We start from the raw sequence: 16908 nt of genomic DNA, 5'->3' as shown, positions 1-16908 counted from the left end.
AACTGACACAGTGTTGGCTGATGACATTAAATTAAGAAGTTCCATGCAGGATGTCTGTGCTTTGCAGGCCAATAAACTGGTTGACTACATGAAAGCTAGTTGTTATACACTAAATCAAGTTGTTAGGGTACTATTTAAAGGGGTAGTTCGCTTTTACGTTACTGTAACTTTTAGTATGTTATAGAATATTCTATTTTGAGAAACTTTTCAATATGAAACTTTTTCATAAAAAGAACTTGACAATAGGTGCCATATACCCTGATTAACTGGGTTTAGTAAAGGATATAAAATGTGGATATAGCTTTATGGTATGTTTTAGAAGGAGAGTATAACATAACAGAAAGTCATGGGAGGTGATAAAAGAGAGTTTGGCCAGATATTCAGAAAAAAAACGCAGATTAAGACAAACTAACATTGCAAACACAATTATCAGAATTTACTAAAAAATAGGTTTACAGATAAATTAAAGTGACACATTCCACCAGCTTTGGACACTGTCCTTTGCCTGTGTAACTGAAACGAAATAAAGTGGGACTCCAGAAAAAGTGATAATACCTTTTCCGCTGCATCAAAAAAATTATGTATTCTTCCTTATGGGGCCCATTCATTGAACCACAATTTGTGTTTAAAATCACAATTGCAAAAAATTCGGAGTAACCACAATACTTTCTGATATTCGAAAATGTCACAAAACTTCTTTTATCGGTCATACGAAAATATCGCGGTTGCGTTCCGAAAGTAATGTTACGGCACGACAAACCTTTCTGGCTTTAAAACCTTTAATGTATGATTTTGGAAGCCTTCCATAAGACTCAATGGCACTCTACAGATCCAACCTGGCCAAAAGATAGTCACGATACCAAAGCTTAAATGAATTCCGAAATGGTCATAGTCTTTACGAAAAATACTACTTTTTTATGGAAGTTAATGAAAACCACGAAAAGTTCTATAAGTTAGAAAAAATACGATTTTTTTCTCAAAAGAAAAAATTATGGTTTAATGAATGAGTCCCCTATGTGTCCTTGCCTTGACTTATTCCATTATATTATGCCTAAAAAATGGAGATTAGCAGGATGTGCTTTTTGGAAACATAGGGGCAGACAGTTAAAGGAAATAATAGCAATGGATGTTTCATGCCTTTAGCGAAACAAACCCAAGAAAAGTGCAGACAATATCCTATATGTTTAGATTTGTCAGCATATAAAATGCAAATAACTTAGGCATCATTTATTGGCAGGACAAAGTATTAAGTGCAAAAAAGATGCAATGTTAAGTTTTTCACACTTTTGCCATCCAAAATGGTGCGTAAGGACTTTGCTCCATGAATACAGCCCTGGCTGCATCTGGCTGTGATGAATTCATTTGGGTGTAGGCTTGGAATTCTTTATAAAAACACGCAAAACAGACCATTTAAATAATATGTATTTCAAAAAATAAAATTTTGCCTAATGCAAGGAAGTCATTCAGAGCAACTTTCTAAAATACCTTAATTACAAATGTTCAAGGGTTTTAGTTATTTGCTATTTAAAGCAGTATCTGCCTGTCCCTATACCAGAAGCCAGTTGTTTATAGGAGCTGTGAAGAAGCAAGGCTGACTTTTCCCAACATTGTTTTAAGGGACTTTTAATTGCAAATACTTTCTTAAAAAAATGTATGTATCTTGCAAAGTTGATTAGAATCACATAATGGGCCAGATTCAATTCAGTGAAAAAAAGATTTATCATGTGAAAAAGTTTTCACATGATAAACCAAAAGAGAACTTTTTCTCACTGAGTTGAATCCAGCCCTAGTTATGGCAAATCTATTATACCAGAAGTGTCATTTGGCTAAGCCAAAACAGAATTTACAGAAATGTTGGCAATTCATTATACTTTTAGCTTTAAACAAAAAACATCTTGTATTAGGAGTGTCCCCCTGTGTGTTCACACATTTGGCACCAAACGGCATTGCTATTGACTAAAACCTGTCAAAATGATTGACACAAACAGCAGCAGCAGCGTAGGCTGTCACAGATTCGCACTACAGATTACTGTGTGCAAATGACTTGAGCTAGCAGGACCTCTTGTGTTTAACTGTGGGATTCTGTGTTGCTACAGCAAGAGACAATTGTTAAGTCACGCAAGTAAGAAAAACAAATAACACAAACACAGGCACAGTACAAATGGAAAACTATAAAACTAAAATAGTCATCTACACAATGACGGCTTGGTGTTTCTGTTTAGATGTAGAACTATACATTATATCTTTGCCAGCTCTATGTGCATTATCATAACAATCCTTACAAATCAGTACACATTTTAATCCATTTAAAGTGTTGTAGGTAGATGGCATAAGCCCAACATTGATAAGCAAAGCAAAATTCCAAACCTGAATCCACATACAATGTTAAAAGCTTGTAGCCTCTGCGGTGTGCATTGCCTGATCAACTTAAAGCTGACAGCTGCATTTGTAATACAGTGAATCTAAACGGATATATTAGTATCTTCTATTCAGTTTGATGTGAGCAGACTTTACCTGCTTCATATACTGCATTCTTTGTGGGATCTGCTAAAATAAATTATTCAGCTTCAGCTGTAAAAAGGACAGAGGCGTCTGAGCACCAACTTTAAAGGTGATGGAGAGTAGGATTTCAGGAAATTGAATCCAGGTCAGAAATTCAATTACCTAATGACAGTTATTTTGTTTCAGTTAGTGGTACTGTAGGAAGGGGGACACTGTTTAGTCAGCAGAAAATACAATTTGTTAAAAGAAAATCAGCATATGGTTAGTTCTTTTTGTTAACTAATCATTCATATGCAATGTGGTTAAAGAATATCAAGATACTGCCAAAATAAACTGCACTGCGGGTTACTGCACAGTTTTCCATTTTTCAACCTTTCCCTACAATTTTATATTATTCATGTATTTGTACATAAATAGTCCTGGCCAAAGTACAGTTCTATCTTTATACATGTGCTGAGTCCATGTATAGAAATACAACAGTTAGAAAAAGTTTAAATAATCTGTGACTGTAGCAGACAAAATGATATTTTATGAGCCATAAATATAATTATGCAGATGCAATCAAGCACTTCATGTGTTTTTCTTTAAAATTATGTGTTAGTGACACAGAAATTAAAATTTATATTAAAACGTTCCCTGGATTAAACATTTTTCCTACAGTGCCTTACAAGTATTCAAACCTTTGTCCAACTTTTTAACTGTACCAAAGAAGAAATCCTATGTTTCTACTCATGTTTATTTAAGAGTCCTGCAATTCAAAAATGTGTTTATAATGTGACATTGTCAGTTAGCGTTATCTTTAGAGCCACATTTTCCAGGCATATTTGTTCCCATGATGTTCAGAATAGTGAGACCACAGTTGTGTCCCTAATTTTTTGTAAATAGCACTAATGATTCTTAGGTTGATTGAGATTAGGACTTTGACTAGACCGTTATAGAACCTTTACCTTATAGGGGAAGTTCACCTTCAGATAACAGTCTAAATATGAACAGCCTGTGTCATTAAAAACCTTTTTACAACCAATACAGTCACTTCAGCATAACTACAGTTGAAGCTGTGCTTCATGATCATAAATTTTCTCACTGTTCCCCTATGGAAAACATTCAGGCAAGACTATTCCATTCTGATTTATTTAAATATCTTTGGTACAATTGGCTGGCACAATCCAGCCAATGGGCTCAATGAAATGCACATGAAACTGGAAAAGAGAGGGTATGTGTGTGCAGTAGCGCATCATGCATGAACTTCATTTTAGTGTATGCCATGCAGGGCTATATTTATATATAAGCACCTGAGGGCCTGTGTCTAGGTCACAGTTTTTGGTGGAAGCCTTTCGGTGACTAAGCATTGTTTTTTTTTTTTTTAAACAATACGCCACCAGCCTCCACAGCAGATTTCCATAGGAAATCTGGCAACAGAGGTGGGTGAGGGGTAGGGTAGCAGAAATGATGTGATGTCACTTTCGCAACGTGGGTGTGTGTGAAGTTGGCCATAGGGGCCGTATTTAGGCTTGGTGCCTTGGGTGGCACCGGATCTAACTACAGCACTGATGCCATGGGCAGGATCTCCTGACACAGGTTGGGGATTTTTGGATAAGCACAGTTTCAAAGTTAGTTATCTTGAAAAAGAAAGAATAACAGAAAGAAGTCACACTGGAGATTGGGCAGATCCCTTCTTTCTAATACAATACCAGTGGAAAAAGCAGAGGGCTGCAAGGGGGATACCAACCTAGGGCCGCACCAAATCAAAATCTGGTAATTCACCAAAACTGAAGTTTTGCACAAGCTCTGTCAATGCTATATTATCTTTTGTTTGCTTTTGTGCCAAGACTTAAATGGTTGTTTAACTTTGCTAAAAGTATTTAAACACCACGAATAAGGACTTTTTAAGGTTGCTGTCTTTGTTGTATATTATTCTAAAATGTTGGTACTCTCATATTAGCTCTGTAAAACAAGTCACTGACTGTCTAAACTGTTTAAATTTGATACATTAGTCAATACATTTCTCAGCAGCGTCAGAAAAATACCAGCAACTAAAGTATCAATTGTAACAGTTGCTCTGTGAAAGGAGCTGACAGACTTTAGTAAAACTTGAGGAACATGCTCATTGGAAGCTAAAGCTGCTTAAAAATGTTTCCAGTAATGTATCCAACTGTAACAGCTCAGTAGACAGGTTGTCGGATCTCTCTCTAAACTACTACTGGGAAACACGAGAGGGGGGAAAATGAGACTAATTCATTTTTAAAACTTGCATTTTAGACAAATTACAACTAGACTAAATAATTCCCAGCATTTTCTTTATCATAAGAAGCTACACTGGCCATAGTGTACATGTGATTTGAGAAATGTATTTCAATAGATTTAAGAGGGTGCACGTATTAACAAACATTTTTATTGCATGAATACAAATCCACATTTATCTTTGTCTGACCATGCACAAAGGTACTGGGACATAAATTAATACTGAAAATTGTTCTGACACAAATGAGCTTATGCCTAGTTCATAGGCTAGAACAGTGACATATTTATCACTATATTATGTAACTACCCATTATATTAGCCTTTTCAGCTGCCCTGTGCTACACTGAGTTTGTGACTACTGTCTGGCCAACACTAACCCACTGGATACACCCTTCTTGTACTTTGTGTGATGCTTCATGTATAATGTTTTGGGCCTTTAAATTTATCTGCCTATCAAATATATATTATAACAATTTGTTAGTCACTGTACTGGGTGAGTTTTAATCCAGAAAACTAAAATATCCCAATAAAACTCAAAGCTGTCTTCGAAACATGTAGTTTTTACCCATGGGGAGGCTTGCTATGAAGCAAGGCGACAACCCACACACTATTTTTTTTTACGTTAAAGGTGTTCCACTGACTGTATGTTGTGAAAGCTAAAAACAATGTGGGACCCAGAGATTAAAGCTAGCATATCCAGGTGTTAGGCAAAAGCCTGTATATAGGACCAAAGAAAAAAAAGTCTGGACTTATTCTCATACTGGACTTATAATAAATTAAAAAAAAAATCATTTAGAACAGTGAAGTTTTAAAAGAGATCTGTGATCTGAAGACTGATGTTTATCTATGTTTATACATAGCATTAATTTAACCCTTTTTCAACAAAAGTGGTTTAATAAATAGGGTGTGTGCTGAACATACATTTTACCTATTTTTAACTTATGAGATATCTATAGTTTTTGTTACTTATGGTTTCTTCTACAAAGCAGGGCAAAATCCGAAAGTGAAACTAGTCTCCTTTCTTTACATGCTATACTACTTGTCAATCTATTCAAACTCTTTGTTCCCATACAGAAATAGGGAATCCCCATGAAGGAGTTTCCTGGGTGTTCAGATGGGCCAGTCAGGAGGAAAAACACCCTTTTCTTGGCTAAAAATTGCACTTTGGTTTATATGTGAATCAGTTCATGAATGTGTCCTCTGTAGGAATATGCAAGTGTTGCTGTTGAAACACAGCTCCCATTCCTTTGTAATGTATTAATTAACCAAAACCAAAAGGTTATGCATCTTACACAGAGGGTCAGTTCCCACAAAGCAACATTAAAATAGAAGTGTGCAGAGACAATGGGAGACACAGTTGTAATGAGGCCCCTATCCAGAAGAGCTTAGGACCTATGATGGTTTTAGAAGTTGCAGTTAAACAATTGCTCAGGGCCACAGGTTGCATATGTCTGTTTCTGACTTTTAGTTGCTAGACTTGGCTTTCAGTTCTTTTACTGATTATATAACACATTTATGGTGGATTTCTTGCAGATGCCTCTCTACTTGCCTGCCAGAGGGACTATGAGAAGCAAAGGATGTGGGTTGGAAATTGCTGAGGCCCTGCAATGACTTGACCAGCGGAGTGCATGTCTTCCAGCCCTGGGTTTGTACCACACTCACCCTGTAACGCTAAAAAGCAAAGGGAAGTTCTAAACAAAACTGAAATTGGACTGGGCAGACATTATACATGAGCTCAGACCTGGGTGCCCTGTTCCTGGGCAGCACCGAGCCCCTCAGCCCACAATCCCTCCCCATACAGCCGCCAGCCGGGCTACTCTGGGCGCCACGTACAGGAGAGAAGACATGAAGGCTCGGACATTGCCCCTCACTGAAAGCCCAACGCCTGCCAAAAGCATATGAATAAAAGGTCCCGGACAATGCAGCTTCCCACTAGCCCCTCACTAGCCACCCAGCACCAAACAATCGCCCCTTTCCTATTTAGTTCCATGGCGCCTCTGCATTTACTCGTATCCGACCTGATTGCATGGAATCCCCTCCGGGCAACACGCTTGGTCCCATGGAAGAGCTGAGCAGTGTGAAGGTTCTCCCTTCCCCAGGGATTCCGGCGGTGGGGGCAGACGAGCAGGCAGTGTGCCCGTGAAAGGCTGGGGGAATCCTCCAGTAACCCTCCTCCCGCCTCAGCCGCCTGTCAGCGCCGCTACTCTCCCTCTCTCTGGCACACACCGCTTCTCCCTGCCCAGGCGCTGACGTCATGCCATTTGTTTTGGTTCGCCCGACCAATCGGACGCGCTGCCTGGATTCTACGGGTGCCGAAATGGCCCCTTCCTCTCGAGTTGAGGGCTTCGCCATCCCTAGCAGCGCGCATTGCGCTGGGCTCAGTGCCTGGCAAGACTCCTGCAGCTTTAACAGCTCTGACATGGACACATCGCTGCAGTTCCAGCGCGGCTTCTCCCCAGAGCAGCAGCACAGTCTCCCCCGGCCGCAGCACCTGCACTGCCAGAGCCCGGACGAGCAGCTCCTGTACCAGGCGGACGGTCCTTGTGTGCAGTGCAACAGCTGCTCCTTCCAAGGGGACAATCTCCCTCTTCTTCGCACCTCTTCGCCCATTATCGGAGCTTTCCGCACCGGCTCCTCTCCTCTCTCGTCCGGCTCCTCCAGGCAGGGCAGCCAGCTGAACGTCAGTGAGCTCACTCCTTCCAGCCATGCCAGTTCGTCCCGCCACCCCCAGTACCAGTCCCAGTACCATCAGTACCATCAGTGCCACAGCCGGCAGCAGGCGAGTCCGAGCAGCAGCCAGCGCCGGGAGAGTAACCCTTTCACGGAAATAGCCATGAGCAGCTGCAGGTACAACGGTGGGGTTATGCGACCCCTCAGCAACCTGAGCGCGTCCCGAAGGAACCTGCACGAACTCGACTCCGAGTCGCAGCCCTTACAGCCGGTGTCTAGCGCTAGCGCAGCTCCTGAGATAGTGGTGTCCAAGCCCGAGCACAACTCCAACAGCCTGGCTCCGTATGGCTCTGGGGAGCGGCCAGGTGGGCAGCAGAACAACGGGGCCAAGTCCGGAAAGAAAAAGAACCAGAACATCGGCTACAAGTTGGGCCACCGGAGGGCTTTGTTTGAGAAAAGGAAGCGACTGAGCGACTATGCGCTTATCTTTGGGATGTTTGGCATCGTGGTGATGGTGATAGAAACTGAGCTCTCATGGGGAGCCTATGACAAGGTAACATAGTAATTAGGCGTCTCTGTTGGGTCGAAACGTCGGCTGCTGCCTGGATTAGATGTCTGCAGGGACCCTCAACCCGTAATGCTCCAGCTGTTGATGAACTGCTGTACAACTTCCAGTTGGGATTCTGGGAGCTGTAGTTCAAAAACGGCTGGTGAGCCACAGGTGGAGGTTACCTAGTATTCTTTAGCAAATAGTTTGAGACTGTCTAGGGAATATAATATGTAATGCTTGCCCTTATTGTTTAGCTTATTAGAAATGGTATCTTTACGATCTCTCTTCTTCAGGTCTTTACAGTTTAACCCCTGAAGTTCATTATATATGAAATCAACAGATGTAACTGTTGGTTAAGTAGAACTTCTTGTGCCAGTGTGGAATGTTGGGAGCTGGAAACCAACAACAGCTGCACCTCCAAACCACCGATTTACTAAATAGTTTGGAGGCATTTTTGGTGATATAGACTTTTTACTTTAGTGAATATGCAACTGCCTCACTAAAACCTCATATCCTGAGTTTGCCACCCCCATCGTTCAGGTGCCTACCCCTCTATTCTAACTAGTGACTCACAAGATTCCATCATCCTTGCCATGACTCAACTCTAGTCAACTGATGATCTAATGGGATGCTATGTAAGCGCCCCATCCCTTTGGTTTACCATTCCCATTTGACAGAAGGACACCTCTAGTTTCCCCCATCCCAGTTTGTGGCTTATAAGAGCTCGCTCTTTGTCTGCAGTTAGTCTCTAGTTTAGGCAACTGCCCATGTTGACTTGATAAAAGTATACTCTTAATATTCTGATGCAAATTGAAACGTGTTTTTGTTGCAGGGATCGCTGTACTCATTAGCTCTAAAATGCCTTATAAGCCTTTCCACGATTATCCTGCTTGGTCTTATTATTGTGTACCACGCCAGGGAAATTCAGGTAAAGTGTATTTTTTTTCTTTAAATCTACCATACCTCTAAGGATATGCTAATTGTTCATGCATGAAACAAAGTTATTTAAGGAGACTTAACTTCTCCTTTACTGGATTCTAAATGCTACATGGGATCGAGCTGTCACATTATCTACAATTTGTACGATAAGTTGATTGTATTGTTTTGCCCTTACCTAAATACATGTGTAGCTAAAAGTGTCTTCCCAGAAAGTTACATTGCTGTTCTAACTTTAAGACTGAGTGTGTATTTACAGCTGACAAGTTTCCAAATCATCCAAGTGTTGCTGTTTGGCAAGAGAAGCCAAACTGTTAGTGTGAAATGTCTGATGCCTTTGTCGCTGCGGATTGTATTGTGCCGAAACATTGATCTCTGTGCTCTCACTGTGAAAAATACTCCAGAAAAAGAAGCGTAGTAATCTGTTGTTTCACTTAGATCCAATCAATGTTAATTTAAAGGACAGATTAAATTATTTCATGCAGAGAGCAAAGTATGACCAGTGCTGTATTGCATCCATGTAATGTAATTACTGTTGTACTGGGTGTGCGTGAGTTGGGAGATGCAGGTGTACAGCACCCTTGATCGGTTCGGCTAATATTAGTCTGTGTCATGGTAGAAATCGATTGGTTACTTCGAAATGACTTTTGCATCTCTAATCTACTCATGAATCATCTTTACACTTCCAGCTAAACAGAAGAAGAATCTTCCTTTTAAAATGTTTATTGTTCCTTGTTTATATCTTATTCTAATTATTTATTTTGCTGGTTTCACAATCACTGCTTGTGCATTTAGACGGGCAAACGAAAGAATCAGCCCTGCAGAAATGCTGTCATCCCAGATGGTCAAGGTGACACCGGCCGTTTTAAGCCATGATTGGCATTTTTTATGTAGCAAAGCTCTAGGACTTTCTATATAAAATCATTAGAAATATATTAGCGCCAGTCCCAGTGTGTTACATTTGTACTGTGCTGGTGTCGTGTTGTGGTTCCAATCCCTAATTAGTGATGCTTTTAGCAGTGATAAATATGATGCTTTTGATATTACATTAAATATCGGTTAGTTTATGTCGCCATATTATTCAAGATAGAAGTGAATGATATTGTAGTCAGTGAAAACGTCGCATTAATCAATCAAGTAGTGTAAAAATAATATGACCTGAAGGACTGTGAAATATATTTCCTGTACATCAGATTATGTCGGTTTCAGTCACCCCATTTGTCTAAATCTGATCAAGCTACCAGAATTAAAAACACTTAGTTGCCAACGTTATTATATTTCACTAAATCACTGAGTTGTTTGTGGAAACTGCAGCACTGATAAAACTTGAGCCAAGGTCGTAGTTATACTTTTTCTTTATCAAAGCAAAACTCGTCCACTCAAGTGGGTTTATATAATACTGTAAATAATAATGCAAAATAAGGAATTATTTAAGAATCTAAAACAAGTCCGATTTCCTAATTAAAACAGATTTTAATACCTTATTGTTTCAATTCACTAACTAAAAGAAAGTCAGGAGGTTGCCGTTTTTACCCACTACGTTGTCTGCCCTTTAATCGTATTATTTAACAACATGAGATATTAATATACACCGAATAATAAATGTCGACCCAGTTGGGGAATTCCCTGGGCATTAGTGATGAGTCCCAGAGAGAAGCCTAGGGGACACACGCTTCCATGCAGTGTATGAATGGGAGGAAGCGCTGCTGAATTCAGCACCACGGAGAGCTCCCTGCACAGAAGCCCAGCCTCTAGTATAAAGTCGCAAAGCGCCCAGCAGGAAGCACCCACTGATCCCCCCGCTGTTACTGCGCACATGTTGTTACATACCCTGCACATATATGTTCCCTAGGAATCACCCCAGCAGGGCAGCGATAGTACAGCGCTACAGCACAGCGAATGCTACATACACACCCGGAGATCTGTGGAGATTCCAGGAAAACCAGATAAAGGGATGCCTGATTTTGCTTCGCAGGAATCCTTCGAGGTTCCCTTTCGCTTGCAATCAATTCGCGTTTCCATCTGGAAATGCAAGCGCAGGATGAAAGGGGAATCCCTGTCTAATTTGCCACTAATGCAGCAGCTTCACGGCCGATCTACAATTACACGGTGCCCCCCTTTACTTACATAATGTTGCATTATTAATGTCCCGAAGCTAAAGATAGCTGCCAGTCTTTGCCGTGAGAGCGGGATTATTAATGAGCTGAGAGGCGCTTTCCGGGGTTACCCCTGCTCGGAATCACCGGCTCTTCCATCTCACCCAGAGAAGGCGGTGGTGCGCATGCGCAGGGCGCAGTGTGTGGGCGGAAAACACCAGAGGCAGCAGCTGAATGACTGAGAGAACTGGGCGAGGGGAAAGGATATTCTGTAGCTATGGAAGGTGATCGCGGGAAAATCCTCAACTGTAATGTTTTTGTATCTATAATTTGCAAGTGTAATGTAAAGTATTCCGTGTGCTTTGCTCTGTGGCAAAGGGGGATTCCCTCAGAATACACAGGAGACCCAGATGCAGCTTCTGAAAGGCAAAGAAAAACCTTAATGAAAATCAGTGTGCTGCGCTGTATGTGAGGCTGGGCTCTCTATTGTGCTCTCTCTCACATGCAGTCACATGTATATACATAACAGCACTCTCTAGATGTTCATAGGCTGCAGTCATATATAAATATATATAAATGTGATATGTACATTGTGCCTTTTACTGTATAACTATATATATATATATATATATATATATATATATTTTCATGCTTAAACTTTAGGAATAATTTTTGCCTATATCCCCTTTTGTCAATTGTTTATGTATAGAAGACATTGCTATTATAGAATTACACCCAATTAAAAACCAAGCATACATACACACAGATCTGTATCTGTTTTACCCAACAGACAGACTTTGATGGAGCCAGCATAAAATATACAGCATGCACTGTTTTTCATCTCATCCTGGATAGATTCATACATACAGTATGGCTCTGCATTTACACAAATGCTCCCATATTTAAATACCTTTAAAATGTGAGCAATGTGTGTGTATTTTCAGCATAATGCCAGCTTTTGTACTTGGTAGATACATTTGTACACCACAGGGAAATATATTTAAATGTTAGACTTTAACAGTTACATGAATGCAAACAAGTGATAAGTCAGCTTTATATTTAATATGCATCTCAGGAACAGAAAGACCAAATGATATTGTTGACAGTGAGTTTACACAATGTACATTAGCTTTATTCTCTGCATTTTCAGTAGATTTCATTTTTAAGCATTTATTCCAAATACTAAGCTGTGCCTTGCATTCTCTCCTGCTGAGCAACAGTGACAGTTGCATCCCGACTTATTATATCGGAAGTCATTTATTTCAAGCAGACAGCAGGTTTTTGGAAAATACCTAGTAAAAATAAATCAATTGTTTGACTGGAACAAAGGAAATTGAATAAAATACCAAGTAGGTTAGACAGTGGAACCCACTGATTGTACACAGGCAGACGGTTTCTGACGCTAATAATGTATTACACGGGAAACTGATTTGTGTGTAATGTACAATACCTCGTATGCCCAAGAAACAAATTATTATTATTATTATTATTTTCATTAAATTAATTCCAGGATCTACCAGTGTAGAAGAGCAAGTGTTAAATAAAATAAACTGCAAAAGTGCATTTTGTTCTGAAGGTTTATTTTCCCTTTATGAACCCTCATCTCTCCCAACCTTTGGTGTTGTATACATTGATGCATAGTAATGTACACTGGTATATTTATGATGGGCAAACTAAAACTTTTGATTAAAGAAGATGGCCATGTACCTGTGACATCATGGTGGCCATGTAAAGATTTATTATATGTGAAAATGGGCTTTTAAAACTTCAAATAAAAGGGAGAAGACCACACAAAAAATGGAGTGAAATTTAGCAGTGAGTGATTACAGCTTCTTGGATGTTGACAAAAGTAAGTGGCTAATTTAATCAGATATCTAGGCTAGGTTTTAGGTCTTTTAAAAAAGAAGGAAAGGTAAAAACTAAGTAAGCTTTATCAGAAAGGTCTATGTAAATACAGCCATAAGCACTAATAGAAAAGCTGCACTGATTCATCTATCAAAATAAACACGGGATTTCTTGTCTCCTTTTTTGTAAACATGTTTTTTGGTATCAGACTTCCTCCCTCAGAAAAATCCTTCATTCCCGTGGCCAGAGTCTGCACAGCTCTCTCCCTTCTCCTGCTCCCTCCTCTCATAAGAATTCATAAACTCACTCCCCCCTCCCTTAGGCATGTGTAATCTGAGCTACCAGCCTCTAGAGCTGCAGCAGGAAGCTAGGAAGACCAAGCTAAAATGGCAGCTGCAATCTGAAACAGACGGAGGGAGCTTCTAGGGCTATTTACTCAGCTATGGTAAAGCTTTCTGCAGAATATAGCATTCTATTTTCCTTCTCCTTTAAATGTCAACCTTTTTTGTTTTAGCTAATATAGGCACGAAATAGAATAGACAATATTGGAATTACAAATATTGTAGTATATATATCATAGGTATGTGGGAACAATGATGATAACATGGTACCATTTGAGATCAGAGCACTCATTTATGAACATTGGTGGTAAAAAGCACAAGTAAGTTGCCTATAGCTACCAGTCACATTTAGTTGTAATCAGTGTACTTCCAGTTAGAAAATAAAAGCTAAAGTGTGACAGGTTATTATGGTCAACTGTAATGGTGCTGTATCGCACATATCTCATGTATCAGTCTGTGTCACAGACCCGAAATTTTAAAGGAATACTGTCAATTTTTTTTTCAGAACACATCAGTTAATAGACCTTCTCCAGCACAATCCTGCATTAAAATCTATTTTTTAAAAGTCAGATTTGTTTTAATTTTGAAATTTCACATGGCCATATCCTTCATTTCTCTGGGTGCCACTGCCATGTGACCTGTGCTCTGATAAACTTCAGTCACACTTTACTGCTGAGCTGCAAGTTGGAGTGGTATCATCCCCCTAACAGCAGCCGATCAGCAGAACAATGGGAAGGCAGCAAGATAGCAGCTCCCAGTAGGTATCAGAATAGCACTCAATAATAAGAAATCCAAGTCTGGCTTGGGACTCCTCCAGTTACATGGGAGTAGGACAGTGCTGTCCAACTGGCGGCCCGCGGGCCGCATGCGGCCCTCGACCCCCCTCTGTGTGGCCCCCCACCTGTCTGGCTGCTTTGATGGCTTAACTTTGTGTTAGCTTTAAATGGTATCAGTACTGAGATTAACTGGCCCCCTGCATGGTTATCACCTCAGATTCAGGCTGTAATCCCTCTGTATTGTTTAAAAATTTAATCCCCTGTGTTGTTCACACCTTTTAATCTATGCATTGTTCACCCCCTGCAGTGTTCACACCTCAGGCTCAGGCTGTAATCACCCACATTGTTCACTTCTTCACACCTCAGACATTGTATGTACTGCCCGTCCTATGCTGCCTGTGTATAGGCAGCATAGGGTAGGCAGAGTATGGCAGATAGGCAGCATAGGGCAGGCAGAGTATGGCACCCACAGGCAGCATAGGACAGGCAGAGTATGGCACACACAGGCAGCATAGGGCAGGCAGAGTATGACACACACAGGCAGCATAGGGCAGGCAGAGTATGGCACATAAGCAGCATAGGGCAGGCAGAGTATGGCACACACAGGCAGGGTAGGGCAGGCAGAGTATGGCACATAGGCAGCATAGGGCAGGCAGAGTATGGCACACAAAGGCAGGGTAGGGCAGGCATAGTATGGCACCCACAGGCAGCGTAGGACAGGCAGAGTATGGCACACACAGGCAGAGTGCTCCCTGTGGGAGGTGAACCTGGCAGGGGTTTGTTCTGGGAGTTTGTTAGCAGTTGGAAATAGCCATTAAATGGTTCCTAAGGTGTGTAATTATATGCTGGGGGTTGCTGTGCTATACACAGGGGAGGAGGAGGCATATGGATTTAAGGGTGTGTCTTAATATGACATAATATAATTCTTTAACATATGAATGATGGTTGATATCCTTGCAGCAACCATTGCGATAAAATGGGTGTGGTTTGAAGTAGGTGTGGTTTAAAATTGGGGAGTGGCCAAAACTGGCTTCCATTAGCGGCCCTCCACCATGTATGCGAGAGAAATTCCGGCCCTCGGCACCGCAGAAGTTGGACAGCACTGGAGTAGGAGAAACAATAGGTTACCTGAAAGCAGTTCTAATGTGTAGCGCTGGTTCCTTCTGAAAGCAAATTATGTCAGTATCCAAGTCAAGCGATTTCAAGAGAGTCAAGAAAATAGGCATACTGTTGATAAATTTACAGCATCTTGGAGAACTTGTCCCAGACCAGGCAATTTGTAGCCAAATCATGGTGCAGTCTATTTTAAAATTAATAGACTTTACCATGCAGTTTGTAGAATAAGATAAGCAGTGTTCTGTAGAAAACGGTATAGTCTTTTATAGGCATAATATAGAGCTATGTACTGAATGTATGCATACAGATGAAGCCACTTTGTGTGTTTAACACAGAATAACTAAACTCATTTAACTCACTTATCCCATTTAACACAGATACTTGCATCACAGAATCCCATCTAATTAAAGGAACAGTAACGCCAAAAATGAAAGTGTATTTAGGTATTTAAAATATAATGTACTGTTACCCTGCACAGGTAAAGTTGTGTATTTGCTAAAGTAACACTACTATAGTTTATATAAATAAGCTGCTGTGTAGCCCTGGGGGCAGCCATTCAACCTGGAAAAAAGGAGAAAAGGCACAGGTTACATAGCAGATAACAGATAAGCTCTGTAGAATATAATGGGGCTTTATCTGTTATCTTCTATGTGCCTGTGCCTTTTCTCCTTTGAATGGCTGCCCCCATGGCTACACAGCAGCTTTGTTTATATAAACTATAGTAGTGTTTCTGAGGCAAACACACCAGCTGTACCAGCACAGGGCAACAGTACATAATATCGTAATTATTTTTATACACTTTCATTTTTTGGTGTTACTGTTCCTTTAAGGGGTTGCCTTATGTAAACAATGGTGCTCTTGGAAAGGTTACATGTATTAAATGAGTTTACATGACTAAAGATAACACAGTTTCTTCAGTTTATCTCGAGTCATGATGCATTAAGGGCACACACGGGGCGAATTCGGTTGCGTGAATTGTCGCAGTGATGCTCGTAATCCTCTATGGGGTAAAGACTGGCTTAGCTAAAAGTCGCGGCGACTAATTGCACTGTGTGTCTTTGCCCTTAAGCGTGAAGACACAAAGAGCTACTAGTAGCAGCTACTTTTTCACGGCTACTGAACGCCAGAAAATACCCTGCCATAGACAATATTGAGAAATGCCTCTGCTAAAGCACATGTAGAGACTGGACTTTTTTCTGAGTTTTTTCTTGAAAACGTTTCACCACTCATCCGAGTGGCTTCTTCAGTTCAAATGACTGGTAGGGAAATCCCTGGCATTTAAACCCTTGAGGGTAGTACAGTCACTGACAGTCTGTGGTGAAACGTTTTCAAGAAAAAACTCGGAAAAAAGTCCTGTTGTTTTAGACTTAATTCTACCAGATACTGTATATTATGACCTGGATGAATGAGAATCTTCATAGACACATGTTGAGACAATTATAAGTAAATGATCAGCATTGTCTATTTTAGTGGCCACGACAAGTAGCTGCTACTAGTAGCTCTGTGTGTCTTCACCCTAATACAGCAAACCACAAGGATGTTTTTAGTAAAGAAACAAACCCTTCATTTATGCTGCCTTCCAAGAAGGAGTTTAATAAGCTGTAACTAATTAGAGCATTTTACACACAGGTCAGCACCTGGTTTAGGGTCATGATGTGACCTAGTATAACAGTAACATATCTTGTTACTTTGGATAAACAAAAAACACGTATGACTTATTGGTTGCTATAGGTTACAGCCCATGTGCATATTTGCCCATTGTTTATAACTAAGCCCCAGTAATTATTACAATTCCTTACAAAACCTAGGAAGACATAACTAGATAAACACCATGG

The 16908-nt window shown here is 40.5% G+C and overlaps 1 protein-coding gene across 2 annotated transcripts in view; it reads left to right on the top strand.

Annotated features, from left to right (window-relative positions):
- Positions 1–966: 966 nt before the first annotated feature.
- The window catches only part of kcnn2 (potassium channel, calcium activated intermediate/small conductance subfamily N alpha, member 2), a 115622-nt gene continuing 99680 nt past the window's right edge, over positions 967–16908 (top strand). Inside the window, 2 exon segments of one of the 2 annotated variants that reach the window (NM_001127000.2) lie at positions 967–7966; positions 8796–8891. In NM_001127000.2, the coding sequence (NP_001120472.2) occupies positions 6998–7966; positions 8796–8891 (1065 nt within the window). In that variant the 5' untranslated portion in view covers positions 967–6997. 2 annotated transcript variants of the gene reach the window in all.

This window comes from Xenopus tropicalis, chromosome 1 (assembly GCF_000004195.4).
Source record: "Xenopus tropicalis strain Nigerian chromosome 1, UCB_Xtro_10.0, whole genome shotgun sequence".
In the NCBI taxonomy this organism is placed as follows: domain Eukaryota; kingdom Metazoa; phylum Chordata; class Amphibia; order Anura; family Pipidae; genus Xenopus; species Xenopus tropicalis.
The sequence above is the reverse complement of the archived record's forward strand: the minus strand, read 5'-3'. Positions and strand labels throughout refer to the sequence as shown.